Source organism: Fulmarus glacialis, unplaced genomic scaffold (genome assembly GCF_000690835.1).
Source record: "Fulmarus glacialis isolate BGI_N327 unplaced genomic scaffold, ASM69083v1 scaffold147, whole genome shotgun sequence".
Lineage (NCBI taxonomy): Eukaryota > Metazoa > Chordata > Aves > Procellariiformes > Procellariidae > Fulmarus > Fulmarus glacialis.
Genome location: NW_009222335.1, coordinates 26566 through 37787, shown reverse-complemented (window position 1 = coordinate 37787; position 11222 = coordinate 26566). Strand labels below are relative to the sequence as shown.

General features: G+C 36.8%; 1 protein-coding gene across 1 annotated transcript; it reads left to right on the top strand.

Annotated features, from left to right (window-relative positions):
* Positions 1-1180: 1180 nt before the first annotated feature.
* Positions 1181-9952, top strand: CCDC14 (coiled-coil domain containing 14; the record flags this gene model as incomplete). Its single annotated transcript, XM_009581402.1, has 11 exons — positions 1181-1256; positions 1952-2024; positions 2111-2251; positions 3349-3588; positions 3679-3773; positions 4813-5389; positions 5930-6071; positions 6696-6775; positions 7188-7406; positions 7492-7624; positions 8971-9952. Coding segments are annotated over 11 exons (2758 nt in total), but the record flags the coding sequence as incomplete, so codon positions are not given.
* Positions 9953-11222: the final 1270 nt, after the last annotated feature.

The following is an 11222-nucleotide window of genomic DNA, read 5'->3' as shown; positions in this document are numbered from 1 at the left end:
TGTGGAGTCTCTCTTTGTCTGCCGTCGGGTCTCGGCCCTCTCTTTAGGTGCCTCATTAGACCCCTGACTTGCTCGGGGCTGGGGGGAGCTGGGCTGTCAGCCTAACGACTCCTGAGGGGGAGTCGGGCCTTCCGGCAGCCAGTGCCTTTGCTTTCCTGGGCTTAGCCCCGCAGCCCTTCCTCAGGGCTCAGCGGGTTTATGTGTGTCGGTAAGGGGCACCGCAGCGAGCTTTCCGTTCGAGCGTTCTTCCGCCTTGGTGCATCTATGGTTTGAGCAGCGACCATAGTTTATTCTTAAAACCCCCAAAGTTTAGGTGTGTATTTATAGAGTTTGGTTTCAGTCTGGAACATATGTTTGTATGACAGCCCTTGACCGTGTCATGAAGTGAATTACTGTATCTGTAGAATGCTGCAGAAATTAATGAAGCTTCATGCTGTAAAGGCATGTTTTGTGAAATGAAAACTACACGATTCAGGCCCTAATGGCAGCAGTGCGCCCCCTCCTTGTTCTGAGAGCTGTAAATTACTTTTAGCTGATCTGCCTCGGCAAAAGTTCATGGAATTAGTGGGCAATGGTAGTCTTCAATTATGTTGTGAAAGTACTTCATGAAAATCAAAGTATATTTCTGTAATCACCAGGTACTGTCTTCTGGAAGGCTAACAGGAGCAGCTAAATTAACAAATGGAAGAAAACAGTAAGACCTTAATCATGAGTACTGTCTAAGATTGAGTGTACGTCTGAGCGTGTGGGAACTTTATACTTGTCATACCTCACAACTAGCCAAAAATTCTTTGTATATATCAGAAGATGTTTTTAGCTGAAAGGCAGTACAGCCAGGTTCTAAGCAGCCCATGAATAGACAGACACAAACTGAAGAGAAATTTTGCCTATAGAAATACAGGGTTGACTCTCTCTGCCTGTTTTATTTATGAAAGATTAAATTTGTATAGTTACTAGCTGTATGTAAGACTGTTGACTAAAGACTGAATTCTCCTTTGACATAAGCTGTTTATATCCGCTAAACATGTTTGTTGCAGCAGCACAGTTTTCAGAAAGAGACAGTTATTTTGTTTCTTGATAAAATTAATTTACTTTAGTTTGCTATTATTGAATAAAAGTAATTTTTTTACTTTGCTGCATATTAAGGAGGTAGTATAAACAGTGAATTTGACTTTTTCAGGTTTGGCTTAAGAAAAGCGTGTCATTCTGATGTGGAGTCTGGATACTCTCTCTATTCCACTGACTCTGATGATCAGGTAAATAAATGACTTTAATACAATAATTTCTGTTTTCTAAAGAGAAGGGAAATTGGAATACCTTGAATAATAGAAGAAAAACATTACTTTAGATACTACTGCATCTGAACTTAGAAATAGCTCCTGCAAAGCTAGCAAGAGTGTCTATACTGCGTCTTGCAGAGACATGCAAGTTGGCTTTGTGCGCAGTGAGTTTGGCTCTGACAAATCTCATTAAGGCACAGGATATATTTTGCAAACACAACTATGCTGTTTATGGACTAGAGCTGGTCCTGCAGAAGTATAGCCATATTTGTTAGGTTTTGCGCCAAAAAGAGCGAGTTGTGTGGAGTCTGCAGTGCTGTTTTCTGTGTAGTCCTGAGTCGATTATCTCCAGAATAGAAATAGGCTGTAGATAATAGCTTAATTGCCCATGGAAATAGGAATAAAAAACACACACATGGGATTACCAAAACACAAAATCCAGCAAATGGATATGTGTGCAAGAACACAATTTAGGTTTTTTGCAAAATTTGCTTGTTTGCAAACTTTCATGTAATTGCAAAGTAATACATGGAAAATGACATGGTTTTGCTGGTTATCAGTTGTTCTTTTTCAGGTGACAGAGTGGGGAACACTCACCTCTAAAATAGTATCTTGGTTTGCTGAAAGAAAACGGTGATACTCATTTTCTGACTGCAGTATTCTTTGTGCAGGTTGATACTATTCATAATGGACTTGACCGTTGTGCAGCTTTGCTGAAGAATATCTTACAAAATGAGGCTACAGGTTGTACCGATTGAAAATTTAAGTTACTTTTTTAGATTTTGTTTTGATTTGTTTTGTTGACTAGTTTTTCTTTCAACTCATACTAGGAAGGGAGTCTATCCGTAAACAACCTGGGAAAACAACTTCCGTTAAAATTACTTCCAAGCCTTTGCTAACCAAAGGAAATACTTCTAAGAAGAAAGGGTTGAAAAAAAACATTACTCCTGCCCACGTCCGAAAAGAAATTGGTAAGTGGGCTTTCTTGAGCTTGCTTTTTTCTCAAACAATGTTGAGAGACTCCTCAACTTATAACAAGTTGAAATATAACAAGGCTTCAGGTAATTGTTGTCATTTGTTATAGGTTGATCCAGGGCTGGATCCACAAAAGGATGTAGACGTTACTCATTGCCTTTTAGAAACCTTAAATGTTTACTAAACAGTTACTAAAATTCGCAAATGCTTGAACTTCATGTACAAGGAAGAAAGTTGACTGCACTTACAAATATCAACATCATCAAGTTTAGCTGGTAGGAAGTGTGGAGGAGAATGATAATACCCATGCCTCATTTTTCTTGGACAGTGAAGCATTACAGTGCTTGGTCTCCATTTGGGATACGCAGCTGTAAACTGTCCTGGAGTTAGGTGTCCAGCCTGGCTTTTCTCTAAGATCAGTTTCTGGAAACAGGGAAGTGTTACAATAAATAATAAGAATTCAAATGGTTTAGTGGCCAGAGCACTTGAATGGAAAAGTAGATGGAGTGCTCTAGGCTGAGTTGCTCTAAGTTGAAATATTTCACACTTTATTAGCGTTTCTGCCTCTCTCCACCCCGTTTCTCTTGTGTGATTTCTAATCCAGTAGACAGGTGGGGTCTGTAGACTATGTGTGTAGCAGAATGCCTATTTTGGGAACTGTGGAAGGTGAGCACATAGCTGATATCTTTCCAGCACTGTAAAAATACGGGCTTTTAATTATACCCAACATAATAAAATAAGGTTTGGAGAGTGCTTTGGTATGGGTTATTCTGAATGGTCTAAAAGCTTAGGAAACAGCTAAGCAGAGATTTTAAGAATTGCATTTTAGAACTGGCCTTCTGTAGGATTAAATCTCTCTTCTTCTTTCAAGGACAGCAGTCTGTCCAACTGGGTTAGGTTGCTCTGTCTAGAAGAAAAAAATGATGGATTAATTTGCTGGTGAGTAAAAAAACTGACTGGAATCTTAGGCTGTAGAGTCTTTTGGTTTTCTTTTTCAAAGGAACCTGCCAGAGTCTGCCTGATGATCCAATGGGTTTGTGTAGATCCAGAAGAGAGAAAACTTCAGCTGGATTTTTTGTTCTTTTCTCTATAGTGCCAATATCAGATAGAAAACTTGCCTTGCCCACCACACCTTCTACTCAGAAAGAACTTTCCACTGCAGCACAGAATCAGATGGTTCAACCAATTCACGTGCCTTGCAGTCAACACTCTCCTGTGATGCATCAGAAACTGTGCGAGCATGTGCAAACTCAGATGTCTCTGATAACTGGCCAACCACCACAGAACAGTAATGAAATTCCTACTATAACTTCTTTTCCTACCTCAAATCACGGTTAGTGGAACTATTAATGTAGAGCCTGCTATTTTACTGAACAAGTTTTGCCCCAAATTGCCCTGATCTATGAGTGTTGTTTTCTTTTAGGATGTCAAAATCTTACAGCTTTTAATTATCGATTACCTACCTCCATACCAGCTCTGTCCCAGCAGCAGTCAGCTAATCCCTTGTCTACTCAGTCAGTAAGTAAAAGTTTGATTCTGACTATTAATAAATGTTCTAAATTAGCACTGCTTATTTATTTATACAATTATTTAAGTGTGTGGGTTTTCTTGGGTTTATGTAATAATTTTCCTTAAAGAAAAAAAATTGCATATTTCAACCTATAGTGATGAACAGAATAAATAACGAGAGAAAATACTGCTATTTAAAATACATTTTATATAGACACCAAAAAATGAAATTAGAGGCATTTCAACTGGCTGCTTGTTTCTGCATGGTGAATTCTGTAATGGACAGCAAACGTGGAAGGTGCAGGAAATTATTCATTACTGTTAATAAGCACATTCTTAGTAATGCACATTAGGATCATTAACCAACTCCTGATAAACGAAATCATATCTCATATGTAGCTTTTCCCTGCCAGTGATCAAGTTGATTATTTCTTCAGACACTGTGTATTATCTTAGAGGCACATTTTAAAATACTTGTGTATTTCAGGGTATAGAATAGAACTAATGGAGAGTACCAGCTGCCACCTTGGGAAATGTGGTAAAGGGCTTGCACCTTGAAACTGTAACTTACCTTCCATCTGCAGGCCGTCCATGTATAGCTAGTGCTGTCCTTGACTTTTAAGAAATTCATCTACTTAAAATATTGAAAGGTAACAATGTTGTCTTTTATTTTTTTTCTTCCCTGTTCTGGTTTGATTCAACGAATGAGTTTTCATAAAGAAAGAAAAAAAAAAAAAAAACAAAACCAAAAAAAACCCATAAACCCAACAACCCAAAACACTGCTGAGGTTTTTTTCTTTACAGAACAGCTGAAAAACAACTGTGTTTTAATGTTGCCAGTAACATTTAAGATAAAGGTAATCTAAACCAGATTTACATTTTAATTACTCCTTAATATACTGGAAAATTATGCAATTAATGAGTTGTAGTTGCTTTTATAATTTGCAAAGAATGATCAAGACTATATTGAGTCAAACAAGAGTTTTTTGGTTTTTTTAATATTTAAAAAAAATCCACGTTTAATTTTTTGTTTGTTTTCTTCACGCAGGATGTTCCTGTAGGCGGTGACAATGAATATGTGCCAGAGATGGGAGGACCTGTGGTTTGCCCAGTAGTTTCTGCTGCTCCTACTACTGCTGCGCAAATACAGTCTGCCACTGCTCTTCCTAGTGTGATCCCTTGTGTAGCATCAGGTGCATCAAGTAACTCTGCAGTGCTTACATTTATCCCATCATCTCCTGGCAGAGAGAGGACCCCAAACCATGAGCAACGGATAAAAGAAGCAGATTTGATAAGATGCATACAAGCTCACCTGGCCCTGTTACAATCACATGAAATGATGAACAGCAGGACTGAACAGAAGCACCATCATCATGGTCCAGCAAAACAAAATGCTTCAAGTAACAAAGAGGAGGATACTTCTGAAGAACACAGTGAGGACACGGTCAGTGAAGAAGACGGATTGAATGTACTTGACATAGCCCCAGTGAGAGATCCAAGCTGTAAGACAAGTTTTGTGAAGAAAGTTCTAAAATTTAGAAAGGAAAGTCCAGAAGAAACAGCCCATAAAGTTAAGACTGTAAAATATCTTCTGGGGGAGCTCAGAGCACTGGTAACAGATCAAGGTGAGGACATTTTCATTGCGCGGTAGGGTGATTACATACACATAACACAAGAGCTGTGTTAAATGAGTGAGCACTTCAGTTTCTGGAACTTTTATGTGTCAGATGATATGTGACATCTTAGAGTGGTTTTCCACAACTTTAATAGCTTCCTGTTTCACTCTGGATAAGTATTAAATTATTTTTTGGAGTATTTTAACATTATTGTAATAGCTAGGATAAAGATTGTTCTCATTTCATATACGGTGTTTTCCCCGGAGAAAGGGAGCAGTGTAGACAGATTGCAACACAATCCCACCAAAGTTGTTTGGAGAGATGGTGGGTTGTGATTTATCAAGAACCTGAAGCATAGTTTTCATAGTCAAGCATAAAAATTTTAAATAAGAAAGTTTAGTTAAGATGTTTAGTTAAGGTTTTCTTGGGGAAAAAAAAAAGTAGATACTATTATATGACTTTGTAGATTGCTTAATCACATATAAAATATTACTGTCATATTACAGGTTTATATGTTTATGGGGTCTTTTTTTCCCTCACCTCTTGCAGATGATTCAGAAATGTTAAGGTTGATGAGTGAAATAGAAGACTGCATATCATTGCTTCCAGTTGTAGTGGGAAGTACGAATATACAAGCTGAAATAGCACTAGCTTTACAGCCCCTCAGAAGTGAAAATGCCCAGCTGCGTAGGTTAGTAACTCATCAGTGATTCTGTATTTGCTGCAAATGTGCCTAAAGCATCTTTAACCGGTCTGTTCTAAATTGCATATTTTAGCGTTGTTACGGTGTAAGTGTTATGGCCCTTTCATTCTTGTCTGTGCAGTATTTATATATTAGAAAGTGTGTTGGTAAGGCTATATAGTTTAAAAATAAATAATCAACACATAGCAAGACTTCAATTAATACTGATGTTTTAGTAGCATCAGTTACATCATGATTGGGCCTTTGTCTAGGTGGGATCAATGTATCATTATCTCTGAAAACTGCAGTATCAAGGTAGTTAGCCTGCTTATATTCTTTCTGTAGTTTATTCTCAAATGCAAAAATGTCTCTCATTTCAGGGGAATCTCAAATATATAACTGGGTAGCACTTTACTTCAGAACAGAGGGAGAGATGTTTACCAGAATTTGCAAAGGGTCTTTTGTGTTAAAGAAATATAGGAATGTAAGAAAAATGCATTATTAAAACTTCTTTATATTTCTGAAACTTTCTGTGACATTTAATTCTCAGTAGCAGCTTCTAATTTAAAATGCAGTGCTTTTGAATTTATTCTGAACTTTCTGAATTTGTGCTTTTTCATAATTCACATTTAGGAGACTAAGAATATTAAACCAGCAACTCAAGGAACGAGAAATAAGTGAGAAGACATCTGGACAGAGCTGCAACTATGAATGTAAAATACTAATAGAGAATAATGCTTGTTAGGGGCATTTTTGTTAAAGCTTTGTTTAAATAGATACAGACATATAAAGATATAGATACATAAATAAAAAATAACAGTACGTATTGTGGCCTTTAGTGGCAACTGAACTGTTGTGGGTCTAATCATGCAACTGCATTTGCATGGACTGTTGTGCCTGTTCAGACTCCACATAGTGAGACTCAGCATGTTATTTTTCCTTATGTGCGTCTTAAAATTGACAGATAATTAAGAAGAAAGCTTGAGTTTTATCTTGCTGCCTCAAAAAAATCTTTTATCTAACCAAAATTCATATTACCAAGATTATTTAAAAACTTAATTTGATCTAGAAATACAAACTGTACCACACAAAACACTTAAACTTTTTATGTTTTACTTTTGGTAGTAGTTTCTTTGCAGTCCTTGAATATGATGCTCCAGAGTCAGTTGAAAGAATCACTGAAAGGCCTTGAGTCACTGCAGGCTAAAAATGAAGAACTACTTAAAATAATAGAAAGTCAGAAAGAAGAAAACAAACATCTTGGAAAAGATATTCAAGATAAAGAAGAAGAATTGCTTGAAAACAAACAGCATTATGACATTCATTTCACTAAGCTCAAGATTGGTATGTGTTTTGAATTTGTTTATTCTTCATTTAGTGTTTTAAAACTTAAAAGAAATAATTAGGTAAATTCCTCTTGGCATTTTAGAAATGGAAGAGGCATTAGCAAACGTGAAGAGCCTTCAGTTTAAGCTGGAAGCTTCAGAGAAAGAAAATAAGATTTTGGGCATAACGTTACGTCAGCGTGATGCAGAAGTTAACAGACTGCGTGAATTAACCAGGTACTATTGGCTAGTTAAGCTATTTTTTTGCCTCTTGACATCGCCTTTTTTTTTTTTTTCCTTCCCATACTTTGGATTATTGCAATCTTGGTGGTAGGAGGTCACGTAAGCTAAAACCTCTCTTTGTAGTTTCTTTTGCTACAATGGTGCTATAATTTTGTTAAAACAGAGTTATCATGCTCCATGACTTGAGTTCTGTTGTAAAGTAAAATGCTATCTGCCGTAACTTGTGCCGAGTTTTAACTCTTAATAGCAGACTGCCGATAAGGAGCTCCATGGGAAGTGCATGGACCTGAAAACCTACTGATATTTCCTTTGAAGCTGTAGAATTTGGAAACTAACTCTTAACCTGAATTAAGGAGGGATTTTTTTTTTTTCTTTTCTTTACACTGGTTCAGAAATTGGTCTCTTTTGAAAAGAACTCTTGGGAGGGTCTGTCTTCAGGACCCACAACAAGCTCTTCCTGTGGGAATGAGCAGTCCTTTCTTTAATTGTACGCACATTTGAAGTAGCTTATGCCCAGATATTAATTACGGGTAAAGGTGGCAGTTCTTGGATCACTGATTGAAGGTGGTGTTACTCACAAGTTTTTAGAACTATTACTATGAATTTATTTCGTGATGGTCTTTTATGATGAGTATAGTGGCAAGCTGGGAGACTTAAATAGCTTTTTGGACGTGCAAAGTGGTATGTACATAAAACTTGTTTGGACATGATGGGCACAGGAAGTTAAGCTGTTGTTTTTCTTGTTTATAGTTGATACTGATTGGAATGGCAGAATATTTTTAATCAACACTTCAGATTCTTTAGTAGAAGTTTAGACACATTGCACACTTCTGTGACGACTATACTGACCACCAGATGGTAGTATAATGATGTCTTATTACATGCTATATATGTAAGCATTTAAGCCTTCATTTTCTTTTGATATACAAAACAAAAAATGAGAAGAATTCTTTCTTTTATTATATTTTTTAATTTAGATGCAATGGGAAGATTAATTCAGAAAAAAATTTCTCACTGATTTTGATAACTGTTTCCGTATGCTTTGTAACAGTTTCTTGACATCAATTTATTTCATTTTGCAGTACTCAAAGCAGGTAAATCGGCAATAATCTCGAGAACTTCATTGGGTTGTGCTATTTTAGTTGCTTTATAGGCACATTGAGCTGAGCTGAAGAAAGAAATTCAAGAAACTTGGAACTGATTCACATTTATACTACATTTTATGACAACATGTAGAAAGAGAATTGTAACTTTGCCGCAGTCTGATAAATCTAATGATTTGGTGTTATATAAAATTAGTGACTATTTTTAAATCTGATTAATTGATCTTATCTTAACAGAACCTTGCAGGGCAGTATGGCCAAGCTTCTGTCTGACCTCACAGTAGACAACATTAGACCCAAACCTGAAAAAGGTCTCTCAAAGTCTCTTTTGGAAGACCATGAAAAGCAGATGCAACCTGATCCGTTTCCTGGGAGTACTTCAGTAATGACTTACCTTAAAAAATTAGAAATGGATCATATTTTGACAGATACAGAACTTCAATTCTCAAATAAAAGTGGAGAATTAGAAATGCAAAATCTAACCTATGAGAAGTTTGCTGCTGAGGGAAGTAAAATAAACACTACATTCTCGGGAGGAGGAACATCAGCTCCCAGAATACTACTAACCTCACTGAAGCAAGATGCAGAAACAGTTAGTGATTCTGGGACTTTACTAGATGACCAAAACAAGTTGGATGAGACTGTTTATATTCCATTGACTAGCAGCGCCTCTAAAAAACAGCAGCCAATCTCTGAAAGAACTGGTGTGCTACCCCAAAGTAGAGGGGCTTGTAAGACGTTGGACTACCACTGTGAGCTCTCAAACTCTGTGCAGCAGAATGGGTGTGAGATTGCAAAGGATCCAACTATTCTGGATAAATTAAGTGCTGGATACAGTGTGAAAAAGACTATGGAAAACACGCTTGAAATTACAGGGGATAAAGTGAAGCCAGAAGGAGACAAAGTCCCAGTGAGGCCAAAAGGCACTCCAAGTGGAGCTGCAAAAGACTTTACAGACAAACCAGACCAACCTCAGCCTGGTACATACCCTCACGTGCCGATGCTATTTCAGAAAGAGATTTCTCAGAAAAAAGGCAGTGCAATAGCTGATTTCAGTTCCATTTCATTTGATGATATATCAGGGAAGTCTGAATGGAGTGCATCCTCTTTCTCAACGTTTACTTCTCGAGATGAAGAGGAGTTTAAGAATAGCTTAGCAGCCTTGGATGCCAACATAGCTAGGTTACAAAGAACTCTGCAAAATAGCATGAAACAATGAGTATGAAGAAATGAAATGGGGTGCGCTTGTTTGGATTATTTAGGTTTTTCTGAAGTATATTATTAGGTCTGGTACTGATACGAATATTTGTATTTTTTGGTATGAAATGACTTGTTCCTAGCTGTTTAAATTATGGATGGGATTTGTTCCTCATTAAGCTTGGTGCTGCTTCCCTTGATGTGTACAACTTGAAATAATTGGTATAAATACCTTTTTTTAAAATTATGACTTAGGTTTATACTCTTTAATTGCAAAATTAATTCTTAGAACAGCACTTGATAACTGTTTAAGAAACCGGTGTGCTGTTAGTGATACAGTTTTTCTATTAAATGATAAAGTACACTTGCATGTTTTTCTGTGTGCTTTTTCAAAATAGTAAGAACAGCACTGAGAGATGCATTTGAAGTCAGTTACAGATGTGATAAAGAGAAATTTTTATTTCATTATAATTTGACTATTATAAAATTGGATGCATAGTTATTTTCCTTGGTTATGACCATGTATTTCAAGAAATTAGCTCCTTGTTCTGGTTCACCAAGGTGTGTAAACAGTAGTGTCAATCAATATCAAAGAAGCAGGTGGTCAGGACTTCTTATTCAGCTGCATTGCTTCTTAATCCAAGTTAAGTTTAATCAAGAAGTGGGAGTTTAACTGATGAAAGTGGAGCTGCCTTGAACTTTAAAAAGTGTTCTGCCTTGACTAGGTAGATCTCTTCAAGTTGTTGTTTTTTTTTTTTTTAAAGAGGAACTTCGGTGCAGAAGGCTAAATTACACGTCCTTGTTTACCAATTTTTTTTTTTTGTTCCCTGAAGAACAGTTGCAGGTACCATACACGGGCAAGAGTTTCCACAGGTAGAGGCCAGGGAAGAGCTAGCTACAGAGCAGCTCTGCAGGAATATTGAGAGTTACAATTGATAAGTCAGGATCATGCTGTTCAAAAAAAAAAAAAAATACAGCCATCATACGGGATTTGCAGTATATGGTAGATCCTATAAAATACATGAAGTAATCCTTTTTCACTCTTCACTGGTAAAACTCAATTCTCAGTTTTGAGTGTTGTACTTAAAGAAAGAACTTGATGAAGTGGAAAGTCCAGATGAGAGCAAGAAAAGAACTATCAAAGTTCTGTTCTTTTCTACAGTTCTGTTTTAGGTCATAGTTTTTACAGATGCTTAATTTTATCTAAAGTAAAAGAGAATATAGTACCAGTAGATAAACACAGAACAGCCTGATGCTGAGAAACGGAAGCAAAAACAGGCTTCAGCTGACAC